Genomic DNA, 21,940 nt, shown 5'->3' on the forward strand with positions numbered 1-21,940 from the left:
GAGAGCCTCAGGCAACGTTTATTTTAGGGGCATAGCCGCCTCAGTTCTGCTGAAAGCTGAACTTGGGAGGCAAGATTCCAGTAAGGGAGGATTAAGAAAAGACAGCTGTGTGTGAATGTCCACTTGAGTGCCAGCTTTAGAGACATTCTGCTTCCCTTAAACCTAATTAAACCTTGAACACAATGGGGAGGCCATAGGCTTCCTAATACTCGTCCTAATGATGCTGTCTTTTGTCCACTTTATTCCTCTTAGAGAGCGCAGTCCGAATCCCTGAGCGATCTGACGTGTACCCCAGAGGAGGAGGAATACGACGAGAAGCCGCTACCCAAAGTCAGCACGGAGGAGAAGCCCAGTTCTGGGCAGCAGGAGGGGGGACAGGACAGAGGCGCTGAGCCTGGGGGGCAGGCGACCATGCTGCCACCTGTGGGGCCCCGTGCGCGGCGGGCGCGCCTGCAGCACTGCCCGGCGTTCACCGCTAGCACCGAGGATGAGAACCCCCCGGGGGAGAACCCCTCCAGCCTTTTGGCCACGCCGGAGGTCATGGAGGTCACAGAGCCCGTGTCGAGCCCACACCCCCGCTCGGAGTCCCCGTCTTGCCCAGAAGGCTCCCCGCACCCTCACCCTAATCCCGACAGCGAAAACCCAAGGGAGGAGCTGTCCCTGGAAACCCGGTGTCCCCCCGGCGGGGACACAGCAGACGAGGTGGTTTGTGCTTCGGGAGACGTCGAGGGTCGATTATCTCCCTGCATCCCCGAGGGGGACACGACCCCTCCCGAGCCCGGACCCATAGCCACCTGGGAGACGCCCTCTGGTCCCAACGGGCCAGACCACACCGGTCCGAAGGAGGTGCGACTGACTCTGGACGCTCCGGGTCCCGAGGCCGCAGGGCCAGCAGCCCCGGCCCCCAGCCCGCCGGCCCCCAAGAGCTGCTTGAAGCGCAAGGCCTCCGCTGCGACAGCGAACGCGAACCTCGGCGCGGCCCCCTCACCGCCTGCCTCGGCGTCGCCTGCAGAGGCGCCCGCACCCCGATCCCTGGACCAGGAGACGGCGCCCCCGGAGCCCCCCAGGGCCGAGCGGGAGGGATCCCCCACGGAGGCGGTGGCGCCGGAGCGCAAGATGGAGCGAGGAGGCCGCGAGGCGCGGGCCGCCAAAAAGTTCTCGGTGTCGTCGGGCCGCGAGTGGCCGCGCGCGGGGGGCCGCCTGCTGGAGCCCCGAGGCCCCGCCGTCCGGCTGCCGCTTCTCAGGAGCGGTCCGGCCTGGAAGAGCGAGGCCGCCCTCGAGGACCTCCCGGCGCCCGCCGAGCCCCAGGGCCTGAAGCCCGGTCCTCGGAAGCCGCCCGCCCCGGCCCAGCGCGGCTCTCCGGACGCGGCCACCGCGGACCCCGGCCCAGCCGCCCGGGAGAGGCCCGCGGGCGGGGACGGAAGCCCCTTCCCGGTCAAGCTCCGCTCCACGTCTCTGTCCTTCAAACACAGAGAAGCGCCCTGCCCGGAGGGGAGGGGAATCAAGAGGTACAGCGCGGAGGTCAGGCTGGAGAAAGGAGGGCTGACCTTGCTCTCCAGGAACGACAAGGGTCCGCCCGGGACGGGCCCCGCCGCCCGAGGCGCCAGGTCTCCCAACGAGCCTGGGAAGGCGAAGACCCGGTCCACCGAGCAGCTCAGCTCCAAGCCTCCCCTGCCCAGGAAGCCGCTACTGCAGACCCTCACCCTCCCCCAGCTGCCCGCGCCCCCCGACGCCAGCCCCCGGGACCCCGAGAAGGTAGGGCCGTCCGCCGACCCCAGGAAGGAGAGCCAGGCGGCGGAGAGGAAGTCGCCCCACAGGGCAGCTGGTAAGAGGCCCGCGTGGAGCAGCCTGGGGAGGGTGTTCGCGAAGGGTCAGGGCTGTGGGGAAATCAGGTCAGTTGGAATGTCTTGCTGGACGTCTGGCAAGGTATTGATATATAAATGCATTGGGTAAAAACCTTGCTGGGGAACTGGAGGAAAAGTCAAAATTCCTGTTGGTACCACCAACATGTTTGATCAAGAGTTAGGAGTAGAGACTGGGGAAGGGAAACAGCAAGGTTTTGTGTAAGTTCTGAGAAGTCAGGAAAATGTGGAAACTCGTTTTGCAGCGTCTTCCGAGAGGAGCTGGGCCTCTCAGTGGATCACTCAGACACTTTTTCCTCCAGAAGGGGTATCCCTCCTGGGCGATGTGTGCTCTCATGGGTGGAGGCCCTCCTGGGGCCTCACCTGGTTCTTGGTTATAAATGAAGCATCTGGCTCCACTGTCACTTAGCATCATTCCGACCTTTCCCCCAAAGGAAGAATTTCATCCTGTTTAATAATAATCAGGCTTACAGGGCCCAGCCTCACACAGGAAGAGTCCCCTCTGTTGGAGTTCTGAGTCTTCGTAAAATCTGAGCTCTTCATCAGGTGGGCCTGAACTGTCCCAAAAGGGAGATGGTGTTAAGATTGGGGCAGAATGTAAGAATCTTGTAAAGCAACTGTCTTTTAAAATGAGCAGAGACAAAATAGATGACCTTTCTCTGTCTTTGACATTTGTCACTCTATATAGTGTTTCAGATGGAATCTGTTGGAAATGGGTATTTTCAGTGGAGCTGAAGAATCTCTCGTTGTTGGTTTCTTTTATTGATGGAAGTCAGTGTACCAAAATGGAACTAGACATGCGAGTCATGCGTGTGTGGGTGTGGGTGTGGGTGTGTGTGTGTGTGGGTGTGATGGGAGCACTAAGGAGAAATTTTCCATGGCAGATTTTATAAAACAACATAACTTTCAGGATATTTTAAGTGGCTGCTCTAAGTTCAGGAGTCTGTTTAATCACTGCATTGTGGAACAGAGAGGAAGTAGAACCCAGTTCTCTCAGGGACCCCACACCCTAAAAGGAGGACGAAGCACACACACGAAGACAGGTTTAAAGACGTTCTAGTCTTCTGTGTCTTCTTCCTAGGAAGTTAGTAAAAGTGCAGTGTATAAAGGGCTCTGAATTCTTAAGGCGATACCCAAAGATGCAGGCGATTCCAGGGAGAAGTTTCGGGAAAACGCCCCCAGAAGAGCCTACACGTGCAGCCTTCCTGATCCAGGCCCCTTGGCTCCGCTGCGATTTGCTGTTGCTGCTGCCGCTACATTAGGGTCATCAGTGAGGGAACTTTGGGGGAGGTTCAAGCTGTAGCTGATTATCCACTCTGCAAATTTCCAGGTTATTGAAGCTGTTACAGAGTGATTCAAAACGCCATTGAAATAGCCAGGGCGGAGGAGGGTGCAGATAAAACCCTGACGTCAGCACCATCCGCCTTCGTGGGCTAGAATTGAAGATGTCTCTCTTGCTGAATGAACAGAACTTAAAGACAGGATACTCAGCTTCACGGTCAGATCTGGAAAAGAAGCTTCAGAGGGCGAAGCTCGACACGTTGATAATTTATAACTTCCTCAGCTTAAGCTGTGAGAGTCAGGCTTTGTTCACTGTCAACTGGCTGGAATGGTCTGTAGTTAGAGAGCTTCTGTTTTTTCTTTTGATTTGTAAAGTACAATATAATATTTATTAATGGCTTTGCTTAAATAGAAGAGAGTTGTGTTGTCCGACTTAGCACTCCCTAAGCCACAGAAGTAACTGACTCAGATGAATTCTGGAGTGGAAGAATCTAGGTTGCTTTAGGGGGCAAGGGTAGTGATTTTCATTTCGATGCAAAGAGAGGAGATAATTCTTACATTCTCTTGGGAAACCGACCCTCCCAGGGTGGATGGTATTTGAGGGACGAGAGCCAGGCAGGCTGGGGCTGCTGTCTGGTGCCCCCTGGGACCGTGGGGTCTGGGGGCTGTCTCCTGCAGGCCAGATCAGAATCTCAGAACCCCAGGCTCCCAGAGCCCATCAGTGAAGCAGCCTCCACCCCTTCCCCAGACCCTGGGTCTGCTTGTGGTTCAGTTCGTTATTATTTCTGCTCTCGCCCTCATGGCTCCCAAATTATAGCAGCTGAAGGCAATTAAATTCGTGTAAAACATACAGATAATAAAACGTTGTGATAACAGCATTACCCAGTTTTCCAGGAAGGCCTAATTACTGCTGTTTATTATCTTGTGGTGGCAGGCGCTTTTAGCCAGAGCTCCCAGATGGGCTGCCATCTCCCCTGCCCCCCTTCCAGGGGTGCGCAGCATACAGTTGGGTTATGGAGGTGTCCCAGATGGGCACAGTTCCATCTCCGGGACTCCATCTAGTTTGTCCCAGCACTCCTGCTTCTTCCCCCACCTGTCCCCTACACCCTGTCTTCCTTCCTTGAAGACGGAGAAACCCCGGGGGTGTGGGATTCGGGGAGGATAAGATGGTTGTTGGCAATAAACAGAGGAGCCCAGCTTGCTGACCGGGCTGAGCCTCACAGGGCACCTTGGGGGGGTCGCTGTGAGCCCAGTGTGTTTGTGCTCGTTGATGCAAAGGAGACCAGTCAGTCTGCGCACTTGCCATAGGAGGTGAATGGCCCTGGGTTATCAGCCCTGTTCACGTGTGCAGACGGTCCCCATCCTCCTGTGGGGCCAGTCCGTCCCAGTCTAAATCACCAGTCGGGAAGCAGCTTCCTGCGCTCAGGATTAGAATTGGAACAGGAAAAATGGTGAAATACACAAAACGTACAGAAAAAAGTAGTCGTCCGTAGGTCCACTCTCTGGATGTTATTCCTGTTGGCCTGCCTTCTAGTCTCCTGTGTGTGTGTGTGTGTGTGTGTGTGTGTGTGTGTGTTTTATTTTCTAGTGGTAGACACTTAGATATTTTGGAGAGTAGCTAGACAAAGCACTGTTCTCACCAGGGGCCTCATTTGATCACCAGCCCCTGCCTCTAGTCCATGCTCGTTCCCTCCAGACCGGGCTGGTGCCAGTGGCACACCAGGTCCTGGAGCCAGTCCTCACTCATTCATGCATATTCGTTCTTCCAACAAACATTCATGTACTCCTGCCATGCACACTGCACTGTGCTGGCCCTAAAAGGTGGTCAGGAAGAGAACGCCAGCCCTGCTGTGCGGGAGCTTAGGGGCCCGGGGAGGCAGGTGGCGGCGACTGTAGGTAGATGCCCATCTTTCTTTGGATGGCAGGGAGATTTTCTGGAGGAAATGAGCTCGAAAAGACTGTCACCGTCTCTAACGACAAAGTTATTTCAGTGTATTCAAGTTCATTTGAGTAGAATACAAGGCGTTTGGTGGGATTTTGTGTTGTTTGTTTGGTTTTTTTGTGTGTGTGTGTATGTGTGTGTGTATATATATATATATATATATATATATACAGGTCTTTTATTCTTAAAGAAAAGCAACTTTGTTCACACCTGCCTTTCTTTTTAGCCTTATCCATACCCTCATGGTCCCTTCCTGGCAAGTGTGGTCCACACCCTGGGCCTCCATTTCCCCACCTTTCCTGTGCTCCTCTGCTCATCCTCGCTTGCCTCCCAGTGCGATCACTCTCCTCGGCTAGGACCACCCCCGTAGCAGAGCCCGTAGTGAAGCCACACCCCCTCAACAGTTGTGCTGGTGGTCCTGCAGGTTCCCTTCCCCCGCCACTCTGCCCCTCAGGTGGTCCCGGTCATAAGAGTGCAGAGCAACGCAGAGGCTGAATCCCGGCTTTCTAGCCAGAGAATCTTGGGGTGTGAAAAACCACAGAAGGGAAACACCTGAGAAGGGTCCTTCACATACAGTATGAAATCCTGGGCTTGGCCCTGAGATGCACCTGCAGATCAGCACAGAAGAACCTTTGAGAATTTTAACAGGACCAAGTCTCAACATAATACTCAAAATGTCTAGGATACAAACCAAAATTATTCAACCTACAGAGTACCATGAAAACCAAAAGAATTCTCAAAGAAAGAGGCAATCAACAAGCATCAACCCTGAGATGATCTAAAGGTTGGAATTATTAGAAAAAGATGTTAAAGCAACTGTTATACCACAGTTCCAAGATGTAAGGGTGAGCACTCTTGAAACAAATGGGAAGATTCTCTGTAAACAAACAGAAGCTATTTTTAAAAGCCAAAGAGAAATTTTAGAACAGGAAAATATAACAAATTAAAAATTCACTGGAAGAGTTCACTAGGAGAATGGAGATGATAGAAGAAAGGGTCAGTGAACTTAAAGATAGATCGATAGAAAACATCCTGAACACAAAGAGAAAAAAAGATTTTTAAAAAAGCCTTGGGGGCCCGAGCAACAATATTAAAAAGTCTAACATTCATGTCATAGGAGTCCAAGAGAAGAGGAGAAATAGATTTGAATAGAAAAAAATACCTGAAGAAATAATGACTGAAAACTTCCTACATTTTGGAAAAACAAATTTATAGATCCACGGAGCTCAGGCAAATTACTTTTGCACCCTTGTAAAAAATGTGGCCATATCGTTTGGTTTTACTTCACCTTTTCAACAAATGGTTGTGGAGCATGTGAACATCCATATGCAAAAACGTGAACTTTGACCAAAGTCTCACATCATATACAGAAATTAACTCAAAGGATTCACTGACTTACAAGTAAAATGAGGGGACTTTCCTGGTGGTCCAGTGGCTAAGACTCTGTGCTTCCAATGCAGGGGGCCCGGGTTCAATCCCTGGTCAGGGAACTAGATCCCACATGCTGCAGCTAAGACCTGGTGCACCCAAATAAATAAATATATTTTTTTAAAAGGTAAAATGAAACTATAAAACTTGTAGGAACTTAGGAAAAAAATGTTTGGAGCATAGGACTAGGCAAAGAGTTCTTAGACTTGACATCAAAGCATAATCCATGAAAGGAAAAATTGATGAATTGGACCTAAGAATTTAAAACTTTTGCTCTGCCAAAGACCCCATTAAGAGGATGAAAATGCGTTATGAGAAAATATCTGCAAACCATATATCCAGTGAAGGACTGGTATCTAAAATATATAAAGTATTCTCAAAACTCAACAGTACAAAACCAAAAAATACATTAGAAAATGGGCAAAAGATATGAATAGTTATTTCACCAGAGAGAATATACAGATGGCAGATAAGCACATGAAAGATATTCATCATCATTAACCCTTAGAGAAACACCAATAAAAACCCATAATGAGATACTATCACATTAGTATCTCATTTTAGCCATGTTAGAATGGCTGAAATTAAAAATGCTGATAATACCATGTGCCCAGGGGGTTGCAGGACAACTGGAATTCTCACTCATTGCTAGTGGAAATGCACAACAGTACAGTCACTTTGTTTTTGTTTTTATTATTATTTATTTATTTATTTGGCTGTGCCAGGTCTTATTGCAGCCAGCAGGCTCCTGAGTTGAGGCATGTGGACTCTTAGTTGCGGCATGCATGTGGGATCTAGTTCCCTGACCGGGGATCAAACCCGGGCCCCCTGCATGGGGAGCGTGGAGTCTCAGCCACTGGACCACCAGGGAAGTCCTTGGTACAGTCACTTTGGAAATTGGCAGCTTCTTACAAAATTAAAAGTACACTTACCTTATAGCCCACCAATCCCACTTCTAGGTATTTATCCTAGACAAAGGAAAACTTAGGTTAACCAAAAGCCTGAACACAAATGTTTATAGCAGCGTTATTCATAATCACCAAAAACTAGACACGACCCAAATATCCCTCAACTGGCCAGTGGATAAACAATCCACACAATGGAATATTAGTCAGCAGTGAAAAGGAATGAACTGTTGACACACACGATAACGGATGGATCTTAAATGCATATACTAAGTGAAAGTAGCCAGTCTCAAAAGATTATCAAGTGTATTATTCCATTTATATGATGCCTGAAAGAGGCAACAATACAGAGACAGAGCAGATCAGCAGGTGTCAGGGTTTGGGAGTAGAGGGTGGGGTCTGACTACAAAGGGGTGGTACCAGGGAATTTTGTGGGGTGTTGACATTGTTCTGCAGCCCATTTGTGATGGTTGTTAGAAGAATCGAAGCATGTGTTCAAACTCATAGAACTGTACGACAGAAAAGATGCATTTCACTACATGCAAATTTTAAAATAATCTTTTAAATGGCACAAAAAATAGGTAGTAGCCTCCTTTTCACCCACCTCTGAACCTCTCTAATCTCACACACACACACACACACACACACACACACACAAGGAACCACACTAACAGATTCATCCCAGCTCTTTTCCCATGGCCATTGCAGTCGTAGGTACATCAATGTTGATATATAGGCACAGCAATCCTTTCTTAAAAATCACAAAAACGCATGTTGGCTTGCAATTAGATATTTTCAGTCCACAAGAAAGACTGGGCATCTTTTCTGATCAGAATGAGCCACTTGTCCTCATTCTTTTTAAGGGCTACAGAGTGCATGTACCATATTTTATTTAGCCATTCCCCTACTGAAGGGAGTTCCAATTGTTTTGAGGTTTTTCCCTTTTGCTAACAGTGGTGCAGTCACCCTCCTTGTTCGTTTCAGCTGTGTGTGTTCACACAGTTGTTTGTCCAGGCCAGATGCTTTTTTGTATTCTTCTTTTTTTTCTTTTTTGACTGCGCTCTGCGGCTTATGGGATCTTAGTTCCCCGACCAGGGATTGCACCCCGGCTCTTGGCAGTGAAAGTGTGGAGTCCCAACCACTGGACGGCCAGGGAATTCCATATCTAGGCTAGATTCTTAAAAGTGGGTTTTCTGGCTCACAGAGCTTGTGAGGTTTTAATTTAATACACAACTTCAAATGACCCTCCGTAAAGGTCGTACCAGTTTACACTTCTAAGAGCAGAGCAGAGACTATTTCCCCGTCCCCTCATCAGCACTGGGCATTATCAGTCTATTTTTAATTTCTTTTTTTTTCAATCTGATGGATGAAGAATGTCAGTCATGTTTTACACCTTGGTCAGCAAGTCCTGGTCATCCTAATGTGACATGTCTTTATCCACCTGCACCCAGGCCAGCCCTCAGCAACCTTTAACCTGACACCTGCAGCACCTCCTCCCGCAACTCTCTCCTCACCCTCTCTTCCCAAGTCATGGGTCTAACAGCGGAGCTTTCCTCTTTAAAACGTCCCGATGCCTTCCCATTATATTTAGAATAAAATTCAAAGTCCTGCGTGAGGCATTTGAGGCTTCTTAGATTCTGGCCAAAGTCAACATTTCTGCCTTCCCTAGTCCATCTCCCACTCCTTCCCTCCCTCTGATATCTCCAGCCCCACCCCTGCCACCTAGTCCCTGAGAACATCAGGGGCTTTGATCCTCTACAGTGTCTGTGCCTGGGGGAGGGGCGGGGCTCCTGGCCTGCAGTGGGTGGCCCTCAGCCGTGTGTGTGTGTGTGTGTGTGTGTGTGTGTGTGTGTGTGTGTGTGTGTGTGTGTGTGTGTGTGTGTGTGTGTGTGTGTGTGTGTGTGTGACCAGGTGCTGGGCAGGTGCTGGGTGGGGAGATTGAAGAGCCTGGGTTTGGAGGCTTGCCTCTGAGGTGCACCCCTCAGGGGCTGTGGGATTCGGAGCCAATGAGTTTCTCAACCTCTGTGTCTTAACTTCCTCCTTTGTAAAATGAGGTGAGTAGTAACTCACGGGGCAGCAAGAGCATTTTCACTGCCAACTGTGATACGGTCTCACATGGTACAAGTCATACCTCCCTAAGGAGGTACCGAAACCTCCTCTGGGCGGCGGAGACCAGCGAGCGGGCGTGGACTCTCCTGTCCCGGTTCTGCTGCAGGCACGGCTCCGTAGACGTGAGACCCCAGAGAGAACGTGTGCAGAATACTGTGGGAGCCACGGGCCACCACCACCGCCCTGAGTGTACACAGGGGTCCTAAGAGGGGAGAGGAAGAGAGAGCGTTTGCAGGGGTCACAGCTGCAGTTCTGTGAGTCCTCAGCTCAACAGGGTGGCACCAGGGGAGCCTCCCTCATCCCGAGAGGGCCTCGCACGGGACAGGGACAGGGCACAGGGACTCTGGGGACAGGAGCCGGTGTGGGTGGAGGGGAGCTGAGCTAGCCGGGGAGGGTGGGTGGTGGGTGGGAATCTCTCAGAGTCAGTTTGGGACTCTGCCAGACGCACCCAGGACACAGCCCACCTGGACAGTGGCAGGCGCCGGTCACAGGAGAGCTCTGCCTATCCCCCACTCCCTCCTTCCCAGACCCCCAGCCCCTGGGGAAGGACCCGCCCCCCACCCCCAGCTCAGATGCCCTGCATTCGAGGAGGCAGGAGACAACCCTGACTCAGCCCAGAGGTGACGCCGTGTTCTGAAGTGACCGCGGTGAAACTTAGGTCAAAAGACTTGCCCAGAGGCACCTGGCATGTGACCCGGGGGGCTGGGGGGAAGCGGCATTTGGGGCCGTATAGACCATCTTTGCGGCCAGTGTCTTCACTATAATGCTCTGTTGGGGGGGTATCAATGGGGGGTGGCTGTGTGCTCCGGAGGACACGTGGCAGTATCTGGAGACGTGGTCGAATGTCGCAACTACAGTGCGAGGAAGGGAGATACCACCAGCATCTAGTAGGAGGCTAAACGTCCTACGATGCACAGGACAGGCCCCCAGCGCCCCCCAGCAGAGAATTATCCAGCCCCAAGCCTCAGTAGTGCCAGGGGTGAGTAACAGTTCCTTGTTACTCCATGATAAGCAATGATGGGAAGGCATGACATGTGGGAAAGTTGTGGGGTCATTCCCCTTAATATGATATGGTGTGCGATGTAGTGAATGAAGGTTAGGGATCCAGAGGCCTGTGTCCAGTGCCCCCTTGGTGACACACTGGCCATGTCACCCTGAGCAAGTCCTCTACACAGTGAGACTCTGTGTTTCCATCTCTGAAATGGGGATTGAAAGTATTCTACGTTGCAAGGCGAGTTGTGAGGGTCATTATGAATGTGATACTGCTCTGAAAACCGAGACCTAGTAACCCTTAGCTGTTAACGTTTCTTGAGTGATGAATCGGGGAAAGGTCCCTACCTGTCTGGGGTTGGGAGGGGGAGGTGTAATAGAGGAGGGCAGATCCAAGCTCCGTGGACAAGAGCCATCCCTCCACTGATTGGCCACTCGGTGGCCACTCGAGACAGAATTCCACTCGAGACAGAATCCCAGCTGTTCCTGGAGAGCCACCAGGAATCCAAGGTGGGGTGACTGTTTACATTCTGAATTGGAGGAGGATGCCGTGTAATATAATAGTTTCACTACTCTTCCTCCTTTGCTGAGCTCAAAATTATTTTCGAATTACAGTGCCTTTCCATCCCCATATGCTTATAAGGTCCCAGTTATATCACCTGGCAGGTAATGGAGACCAGCTGTCTCTGTACTCAGAGAAGGACTTTGGTCATTGCCTTCTGCTTGGAGACGGTCTTAATTGCATACACAGTGGTGCGTGAGCAAATGGACTTTCAATCTAAGCTCCTCCATCACAGCTCTGCACCCTTGGAGCCTGCCGCTGGCTTCCTGGTCGCCACCGTGAGGTGTGGGGTTCAGGCTGGACACTGGGACAAGGTCTGCCAGCCTTCACATGCTGAGGCCCAGGCTTAGCCCCTGAACTCAAGCAAAGAGCTTGGCCAAGTGTCTGACCCTTGGGCCCCACCCCCAGTACACATGTCTGCCCGTGATCAGATGCCCGGCCCTGCACATGCAAATCAGGTCAATGAGTAGGTCAAGGGAAGGTAGGTTTCAGGGGAGCTGGGGTGACGAGATCCCAGCAGTGCCTCCTGACTTAGAAGGAGGGAAAGGGGTAAGGACCGGTTTGCCCTGGTGGCCGAGAAAGAGACTCTCAGATGCAGTGGCTCTCCTCCCTGAGAGCTGCGTTTGGCCACTGAGTTTAGAGAGGCAGGTTCTCTGCCCTTGCTGATCTGTGGTCTTATTTAGGAGAGGAAATGGAAGCAGGAAGAGGGATTCAGGGTAAGCCACTGGAGGATGGAAAAGCAACAGTAGGGGGGTGCAGGGCAGCAGTCGAAAAAGCAGGTGGTCCCGGAACTCCAGGTGCGTGGAGGCCCGCAGGGAAGTGAAGCGGATGGGAGGGGAGCTGGATCCTTCTCCAGGTCACTGTCCAAGCACCGCGTGAGTTGTGGTTCTCTTAGAGTGGCTTTTGTGTTTTTGTTCTGGTTTTTTACTTTTGATTGGAGAATGATATACACGCAGAGACGGGCACGTGCTGCTCAATGAATTTCCAGACACGGAACACACTCCAGACCAAGAAACAGAATGAGACCAGTGCCCGGAGGCCCCTCGGTGCCCCTTCCAGTGGGCTCTAGAACTCATTCCCGGATGGTGGCCGCGTGTCAGCAGTGGAAGGACCCCTCTATCCCTGGTCGCTCTGGTAGGAGAGCCTGCGTGCCTGCGCTGGAGGGGTGCACTGGGTTAGAGACATCCTTCCTCTCCGTAGACTCAGCATCTCCCACGGGGCCTGTGCTCACCCAGTACAGTTGATTCTCGTTGTTCACGGTAGCTGTGTTCTATAAAGTCGCCGCAAACACTGAATTAGCGAGTCGTGAACCATCGCTCCAGGGGGAATAAAGGGTTAGTTTCCTGTGAGCGCGCAATCACAACATTTTTCTCAAGTGATGGATACCTAACCTTGTTTAATGTGTGTTTCAGTTTACAGACAGCTTATTTAACATGTATTGTTGATTCACGAGCATCCAACTCCCAGCCAACAACAGTATAACTCACACCCGAGCGACGCTCGTGTGACACGCGTGTCTTCTCCATAACACGCATCACTGCCTTCTCGTGCTTAGGGGCCCCAGACAGCACTTCAGTAGATATGGGGCTATGTTAGACAGTAAAATCACTAAGAAAAAACACAAAAATGTGACCCTAAGTACACTGTGAAAGGACCCTTGTTTACAGCCTGAGAGCAGAAACATGAAAGAAGCATCCCCTTGTTCCACATCCGCTGGGAACGTGTTCGTCCCAGGACTCAAAGTTTGCATCGCTCTGTGCACGTCTGCAAATGACCATGAAGGGTCATTTGATTTTGGGGGTTATAAATACGTTTTAGCGAGTAGGCGAATGGTCAAATACAGAATTCCTGGACGAGGGCTGACTGTGTTTGTTGGATGAACAGAGGAAGGAATGGTAAGTTTCCTTCGGAGGTGGAGCGGGGACACAGCTGCGTCACCATTATTAAAAATGGGGGCTTTCTCTGCCAGAAACCCTTTCTCATTCTTAAAATGCTCGGCACGGCTTTACAGATGCTCACGTGAGCGTTAAAAGCCCAAGTTCTCTGGTAGCACCGCACGGCCTAGCTCACAGCCAGAACCGATAGAGAGCGACAGCAGGCTTTGCCAGCTTGTGTAGATCAGGAGCTGTCCGTGTAAGGTGAGACTGACAGTAGATCCGTAAATACTTTTAAAAAAACCTTCAACTTTCATACAGGGAGCCCGCAGTGTGGGTGAGGCCCATGTGTGCCCAGGGTCCCCTTCCCACCCCCAGCAGTCCCCTCAGTGTCTCTCCGGGCACACGGTCACCTCCGTGTAAACCAGGGTGATGGCAGAGGGGCTGGAGGGGAGACAGAAACGGGGGACGGCTCTGGCCTCAGCTCGTTGTCACGAATGCTGGCGATGCTTGCACGTCAGAGCAGGAATCTTAGCAAATTCGGGCCTCTCCGTCCGCAGAGGACATTGGGAAGAGCTGGGAATGAGCCGTGGAGATGCATTTTTAAGATGACAACGTAACAAAAGAGACTTGAAGCTGTGTGCCAGGGTGTTAACACAGCTCTCTTGGGCTGTGTTGATTTATGAAGAACTTTTTTCTCCTCCTTTCTACTTCTGCTTTCTGAATTTGTACATTGTGCATGTGTATTTTTATGAACAAGAAAGATATTTTCTGAAAGGAAGAAGATTCTTTAAAATTGCTGCTCCAGAAGCGGCAGCATCTACCAAATGTTTATGAGGAGTAAGAAGCCTGCCGTCCTACTGTATGTTAGCTTAGGGCGGAGTGTCTGCTTTATTTTCTTAGCCAGAGGGCAAGAAACGGTGGTGGTTTACGTTGTACAGCTCATTGCCTCTCACTCAGAAGATGGCGTTCTTTTTGTTTTTAAGTTATTTTTTCAAGTGTAGTTGATTTACAATGTTGTGTTAATTTCTACTGTACAACAGAGTGATTCAGTTATACATTTATATACATTCTTTTTAATATTCTTTTCCATATGGTTTATCACAGGATTTTGAGTGTAGTCCCCTTTGCTATACAGTAGGACTTTGTTGTTTATCCATTCTATATATAATAGTTTGCATCTGTTAACCCCAATCTCCCACTTCATCCCTCCACCACCCCTTGGCAACCACAAGTCTGTTCTCTATGTCTGTGAGTCTGTTTCTGTTTTGTTGATAAGGTCATTTGTGTCATATTTTAGATTCCACGTATAAGTAATATCATATGTTATTTGTCTTTCTCTTTCTGACTTACTTCACTTAGTGTGATAACCTCTAGGTCCATCCATGTCACTGCAAATGGCATTATTTCATTCTTTTTTATGGCTGAGTAATATTCTGTTGTGTATATACACCACACCTTCTTTATCCGTTCATGTGTCGACGGACACGTAGGTTGTTTCCACGAGGAGACGTTGTTCTTGACGAGTCCCAGCTGTGTCCTGGCTGTCACAGGGGGTGTAGATCCCTGTTAGAGTCCCACCCTCGGGGTCCCCAGCCTCCTCTCCCCACTATCTGTAGGAACGCTACCTATGCCCTGTTCCATACAACTTTCTCCAGTGCGTTGTAAAATACTCTTTTTGGCTCAAATGGGTCATCCAACTGCATGGCGTAGGAATTCATCAGAGCCGTGTCAGTGCTGTCATGGTCAGAGTGACACCAGTGCCAGGAGCCCGACACTGAGCCCCCCGGGGGCCGGGGAGCCAGCTGGAGCACTGAGATGCCGGGGCCGCCTTGGCCTCGCACAGCCAACCACCATTTGCCTCTGATCGAAAGCCCGGGATGGAAATGTTGTCTCCAGTACACTTAGTCTTGACTGAAGCATTAGAATATCTTGTTGACTGAAGTAGTGAGTTTCAAACCCTAGTCGAAGCCCTCTCTCCAGTCTCCCTGTGCTGCAGCAAAGGCCAGTACGTGCTGGGTATTGCTGGGAGGACCGTGTGACCAGACATCTGGGGCCAAAAGAGAGCAGAGGGCACGACCAGCCACTGAGCATGGAGGAAAGATCTAAGAGGAAGTGAAAGGGCCCCTTTAAGAAAAGTCCAGAAAGACAGATTGTGAGGACCCTCTGGAATGAGGGATGGGAAATGCAGACTTTCTGTAAAATACGCAGCCACCCAGCCTGCCTTCTGTGTGCCGGGCAATCACTGGGTTCTCTAGACAAGAAATAAAATGTAAAATTACATTGTAGATAAGCTGATATTAGAACAGCACTTGGTATGTAGTCTGTGGCGTGTGTTTGTTTAGTAAATAAGTTCTAATGACCAGAAGCATATGTCAGGGCTTCCCTGGTGGTGCAGTGGTTAAGAATCTGCCTGCCAATGCAGGGAACACGGATTCGAGCCCTGGTTTGGGAAGATCCCACGTGCTGCGGAGCAACTAAGCCCGTGAGCCACAACTACTGAGCCTGCAAGCCACAACTATTGAAGCCTGCGCGCCTAGAGCCCGGGCACCACAACGAAGAGCAGCCCCCGCTCGCCACAACTAGAGAAAGCCCACGTGCAGCAACGAAGACCCAATGCAGCCAAAAATAAATAAATAAAATAAACAAATTTAAAAAATAATAATAAGGAAAGCATATGTCAGTGGGGTGGACGGTCATCTGGCAGATGTGTCAGGGCAAATGTCTCAATAGAGTTCCAGAGGATTAGGAGGGAGAGTATGTCCAGCTCAGTGACCAGAACAGGCTTCATAGAGGAGATGGCATCCGGGTGCCGACTTGGTGGACGTGAGGGGGTGATCCTGGTGCCAGTGTCCAACTGCAACCGAAAGCGGGGTCTGGCTGCTCTCCTCTCAAAAGCCATTAAAGAGGCCAGGTTGGTGGAAGGGAAAGTTTGCTTTATTTTGGATGCCAGCAACTGGGGTAGGGGGCACCTGTCCAAAGGCTGACTCCCCCCCACTGACAGTCAGGGGGCAAGAGCTGTTATAGACAGAGCACAGGGGCTACACGCAGAAATAGCACAGGCAGCTCTGACGGTCATTGAGAAATTGGTCATCAGTGGTCTGACCAGCGTCATCTTGATTATTTTAGGTACAGTTAATCTTTAGTTTTGGGGTCGGTTTGTTTCCATGTCTTTGAGGCCAGTTCTTGGAATTGTGGCAGCTTGTGTCATGGAACTTCTTCAACCTGGTGAGGGTTTCAGTATCTATAAGACAGCTCACAGGAGACGGCTCAGAATATTATCTGTAGCCCTTGAGGAGGAGCTATAGGTCCTTGGCTTTGCTTACTGACTCAACTATTACATTTGGTCCCCTTTGACTGCTTTCCTTTGTTTCTGCATTTTCTCACTTCTCGGAGTAAACTTATTCTTTGGCTAAAGGTTTTCCACAGACAAAAGGCAGGCGGAGGACATGGGGGCAAGGACCACAGGGCCCTGATCCAATTCACAGCCTGTCCTGGACCACAGCCTCCCTCCTCGCCCCCCACCTCCAGCCCGCTGTCCGCCTGCTCAGACTTACTCCTCACGCAGCCTCCAGAGTATACCCAGGGTTTAAAGCCCTGTGGCTCCCCGTTACAGACAAGAAAACGGCCAAGAAGGCCCCCTCGGTTGGCCTAGCCTGCGTTGCAGCCCCTCTGGGCCGGCGTGCTGGCAGTTCTGTCTTCTGCCCGCTCCACGTGGGAGGCCTTTCCTTACCCCTCTGCTCAGCCTAGAAGGTTCCTTCTCCAGGTGCCAACCACAGACAGCATCCTCAGGTCCTACCCACCGGTGTTACCCTGTGTCTACACAGCACGTTGTGAAGTGTAGCGTTTTCCAGTTTCCACTGAGTGACTTGTTTTTGCTTCGTCTCCTCCACTGGACTTGGAGCTCTTTGAAGAAACAGGTTTTTTTATCTTCTTTCACCTTAGCATTTAACACCATCCTGCCCATAGCAAACAGTGAGTGAATGAATGAATGGGAGGGAGGAAGAAAGGAAGGCGGACGGGGAGTAGAAATGCTGGGCTCTGGCTAAGAATAGACGTAGGGCTGGATTACACATTTGGAAGCAATCTGAGCAGACCTGAGTGTTGAAGGTCAGGAGTGGAACAGAGAACATTTGGGGAAGAAGAGAAAAAGGCTGAGGGTTGGGAGCAAGGAGAAATTCCAGGTTTAGGAGCAAGAGTCCAGCAGGGACCTGCAGAGGGGATGCCCAAGGTGGACAGGCCTCCAGGATGGGTTATATGGCCACATCCGAGCTTCAGGGGTAAAGGAGCCGGAGGACGGGAGAGTCCTCTGATCTGTGGTCCAGTGGTGGGGCGGATGGAGAGCGTAGCGCTCACGTTGTGTCAGGATCCAGGATGAGCTGAAGAGACACGGGCAGGAGCCATTGGAGTTGAGGGCAGAGGAGGGTCGAGAATGGGGCTCCAAGGGGGTGGCGAGGCTCCTGGAGATGTTTTGTTGTTGTTGTTGTTTTGAGCTATGGGAGACCCAAGTGTTTTGCAAAGCAACGGGGAAGTGGTCAGAGGCCAGGGAGAGCCTGAGAGGCCGGAGGGGACAAGGGGGTGAGTCGATGAGATGGAGCAGGGTTTGCAGGGGCCAAGGACAGGTCAGTGCCTGTGAAGCCCAAGGTTCCTCTCCACCTGCCGGGAGGCCAAAGCTCGCAGGGCGGTGGCCCTGTCCCTCGCCCCTCCTTGGTGACCAGAAGAGGACTTCCATGTTGAACTGGAGGCGGAAGCCAAACCAAATAGAGTAAAATTCTAAACAAGCCGGAACAAGGGGTGACATCTGTCAGGCCACAAAGAATGAGGGCGCCGACTCACCCTGGCCTCCCTTGCGTGTGGCTGTGACCCGGGTGTGGCCTGTACCTGCTGGCGGGGCTGCCCTGTGGACACGGGAAGCAGGAAGGAGCCGGGTGAGGATGGAGGTAACCGTCCACTTGCTTTGTGGGCTGGCTGGCAAGTATTCAGAGAGGGCAGCTCGTGGGGAACCCTTGGATTCAGGGTGCTTTCCAGAGACCTGTGAGAAGCCACTTAGTTAATCATTCCGTTTCCTTGAAATGTTTTGGTTTTAAAGGCATTATTTCTCTTCTCTCCCGAACATCAAGGAAAACAGCCACGGCTTACTTTTGGTGTCAGTCTCCACAAGGGAAGGTTGTGCTTATAATTTCTAAAAGAAAAGAGAAGAAGAACGTCCCAAGTCAATCGGGTATTGGGTAGTATGTACTGGTCTAGCGTGACAGGCCTATATTAAAGAAACCTGACCTTATCATGTACTGACTCTTATCTCATTCTCTAAGGTATCCAATAGGAGGAAGGTGACTTTAAAATGTGTGTATAGGAGCAGTTGCATTTGATTCTTTGTGGCTCAGACTGGAGGAGCATAATCTCTTTGATTTGTCTTTAACTGAGAAAACAAAGTCCCTGAAAACAAAGTACTAGTGTCACCAGAGAGGCTCCCAGACCTCCTTCCCTGCCACTGTCTCCCAGAGCCCCTGTGCCGTGCTCTCTGGGTGGGAGAAGCCACAGGGGGGCTGAAGGTGACTAGGATTGTTTTGCATAACCTGTGTCTTTACCCACAGAGAAGGCAGCAGGGCCTGGGACCGACGGCCAGCCCGCGCCGCCCTGGATCACCGTCGGGCGACAGAAGCGGCGAGGGGCCCCGGAGCAGCCATCCAGCCAAGAAGACAAGCCTGGGGCCGGAACCTTGAAGTCTGACACAGGAAGGCCAGCCAAGGCGCCCGAGAGAACCCAGGTGCTTAGAGCAAACATTCCCTGTCCCTGTGGATGCAGGGGAGAGCCCCTGGCGGGGCTGGGACCCGGGACCCCACGATGGCCTCATGTCCTGCACGGTCATAACGGGGACCGTCGCCTGTGATGACTGCTGCTGTCTGCCCTGTGCATGTGCTGGGCGCCTAAGGCGTCAGAGAAGCCATGGATCACTCAGGCAGTGGAGACAGCCCTGTGCTCCCGGCCTCCTTGGCAACGCAGCTCAGCATCTGGAGAGATGGACCGGGGTTAAAATAACTTCTCAGTTGGACGCTAGGCGACCATGTCAACAGCTCCATCTCGACTCATTTTGCAATAGTGACCGAGTTCTGCTTTTGCTGCTACCCTGGCCACCCGCTGGGGTCCTTATTCCTCACGTAGGACTGCGGGGCTGGAACCTGGGGCTCCCTTTTACACTCCGGACTGAAAACAGCGTCACCAAACCCAAACGACTGCGCTTAGAAGCAGGCTGAGACTCACAGCTTTTGTGTTCCCCCAGTTGCCGTGGTAAATCCCAAAGCGCATTTCAGCCATGCGGGGAAGTGAGCCTGAGCCTGCGGTAGAACCTGCTTCTCTCCACTTTAACCAAAACCACAATCGTACCCCAGCTTGGAAACCCTCCTGCAGGCTTAGGGAGTTCATAAAACAAATATTCACCAGTGACCCCGGCATCCATGATCATACCAAGTGTCATAAAAGTCTCAAAAACTATTTCCAAACACAGTTCATTTTGCCTTTCCGATGGAACCCTGCTGCCTGATGTCTGGGGTTGAGGCCAGGGCCGGGGACAGGGCAGAAGCCAGGATGCCTGTGTGTGCCCAGGAGGCCTGCACGAGTGGACTCCAGCATCCTGGAGGCCAGATGGCAGCCAGTACCCAAAGCAGAGCTCCTCCGAGAAAGTGCCGGTAGCATGATTCACGTTGGCAGAAAAACCCCGTGGCTCATTGCCTTTGGTTAGGTTTGTCCCCATCTGAATCTCAGGTGATAGGACAGCGTGTGTCTTTCTTACATCCTCACAGGAGTCAGTGAAGCAAGCCGACTTCGTCCGCAGCAAGTCTTTCCTGATGGCCCCTGCCAAGCCCACTGTGGACCAGAGGCAGGGGACAAAGCTCCACCTCCAGGAGGGGCTGCAAAGAGGGATCTCCTTGTCCCATCAGAACTTGGGTATGAAACCCAAAAATAGTACTGAACACTTCGAAATGCATTTCCGGGTTTGGTCCTGCCATGGTTTTTTTGTTTGTTCGTTTGTTTGTTTTTTGTGTTACGCGGGCCTCTCACTGTTGTGGCCTCTCCCGTTGCAGAGCACAGGCTCTGGACGCACAGGCTCAGCGGCCATGGCTCACAGGCCCAGCGGCTCCGCGGCATGTGGGATCTTCCCGGACCGGGGCATGAACCCGTGTCCCCTGCATTGGCAGGCGGACTCTCAACCACTGCGCCACCAGGGAAGCCCGGTCCTGCCATGTTTTGTTCTGTTTTGTTTTTCTGAATTACTTGCCACGTTGATTTTTTTAAAACAGCTTTTATTGACATAATCATTTACATGGTAAAAAACTCACCCATTTTAAGCACACAGTTCGGTGAGTATCTATTTACTGAGTTGTCCAACCATCACAGTCCAATTTTAGAACATTTCCCTCACCCTAAAAAGCTACCTCATGCCCACTTACAGTCATTCACCATTCCCACCCCCCAGCTCTCTATTTTCTGTCTCTCTATTTGCCTCTTTGGGGACATGTCTTATACATGGCATCATAAAATATGTGTTCTTTTGTATCTGCCTTCTTTCACCGAGCATAATGTTTCTAGGTTCATCTTTGTTGTGGCATGTATCGGTATTTTTAGATTTAGTTTTCGTTGTGGTAAAATACACATAACAGAATTCACCATCTTAACCCTTTTTCAAGTGTACAGTTCAGCAGTGTTAAGAATATTCACACACAGAGTGCTGGCAGCTTTATTGTGAAAGTTCCTCTCACCTCATTGCATCACTGGAACTGTTCGAGCCTGCTCTGAAGTCTTTTTAGCACATACGTTATTCCACGCTGAAACCTTCTTTACAAGTTTACGGGCTTTATGTTTGAGACCACGGTTAAGACCTTGGACCTGTAGTTTAAAGGCGTGCAGGAGGCTTAAGTGCAAATCCAAACTCATTTCTCACGTTTCCGTTTGTTTTGTCTTCTCTCCAGCAGCCCAGTCGGCAGTGATGATGGAGAAAGAATTGCATCAGCTGAAGAGGGCCAGCTATGCCAGCACAGACCAGCCATCCTGGATGGAACTTGCCAGAAAGAAGTCGCAAGCTTGGAGCGACATGCCCCAAATTATAAAATAGGTTAACAGTGTGCTGGTAAAGAATGTCCACTATCTTGACGGGTCACTTTCTTTAAAACTGCCGCTAAATCAAGGCAAACAAACTGTGAAACTTGAGTGATTTTATCATCAGGTTACGGGAGAGCGAGCTCGGGGAAGAGGAAGAAACCAGGCAGACAAGTTGGACAGACACATCGCCAAGGGCCTGGGCCAGAGGTGCCCGAAGACAAGAAAACCATTGAAAAGGGCCAGGAACGAGGTTCTGTGCCCACAGGTATGAATGTGAGTCTTTCAGAATCCCCAGGGTAAAGAAGGCTCGGGCAGGGAAGGAATTGCAAATGAAGCGTGGATGCAGAGCTCGGAGGGCCTTCCGAGAGAACGTGTGTCTGCGCCTCCATCTGAGATCAGCTGTGTCTCTGGCCATTGTCCTGCCTGTGGAGCCCATCCTCTCCTTTCATGTTTACTGTTAGGCATGACATTCATGGTAAAACAGGGATGCCGTTTCCAAGAGCAGCTATAACACGGTCCGTTTTCCTGAAGGCAGCTACTCCAAGAAGGAGTGGAAGGAACACAGCAGGGTTCATCAATTCACAGACTCTTTCCAAAATTAATTTTTAAACTTTTCCACTTGGCATCTGTGTCCCTCACTATTGCACAATGCATTGCCTGTTCAATAAAAGCTTTCAAACCTGCTTCCGTGACACGTGTTATTTCCGTGCTGTTTCTACTCACGTTGAGAGAACGTCCTCCAGCAACTGAGTTAAATGCAATGTGTGGAATTTCATTTAATATAGATCTCATGTCAAATCTCAGTTGGGTTGATTTGGGGGTTTGGGTTGTATGAGATCTTTTTTTTCCCCAGTAAAATTTTGGTCTTTGTTTTTGAAAATCAGAAGCTA

At 50.8% G+C, this 21,940-nt stretch overlaps 1 protein-coding gene across 5 annotated transcripts in view; it reads left to right on the plus strand.

Moving 5' to 3' along the window:
* The window catches only part of CRACDL (CRACD like), a 122,034-nt gene extending 100,301 nt beyond the window's left edge, over nt 1–21,733 (plus strand). For 3 of the 5 annotated variants that reach the window (XM_030838863.2, XM_060309582.1, XM_060309583.2), the window contains exons 7-10: nt 253–1,825; nt 18,548–18,720; nt 19,754–19,898; nt 20,921–21,733. In XM_030838863.2, the coding sequence (XP_030694723.2) occupies nt 253–1,825; nt 18,548–18,720; nt 19,754–19,898; nt 20,921–21,063 (2,034 nt within the window). In that variant the 3' untranslated portion in view covers nt 21,064–21,733. The remainder of the gene's footprint in view (nt 1–252; nt 1,826–18,547; nt 18,721–19,753; nt 19,899–20,920) is intronic. The other 2 variants (XM_060309579.1, XM_060309581.1) reach the window with 2 other exon arrangements.
* The last annotated feature ends 207 nt before the right edge of the window (nt 21,734–21,940 follow it).

Source organism: Globicephala melas, chromosome 12, assembly GCF_963455315.2.
Source record: "Globicephala melas chromosome 12, mGloMel1.2, whole genome shotgun sequence".
NCBI lineage: Eukaryota > Metazoa > Chordata > Mammalia > Artiodactyla > Delphinidae > Globicephala > Globicephala melas.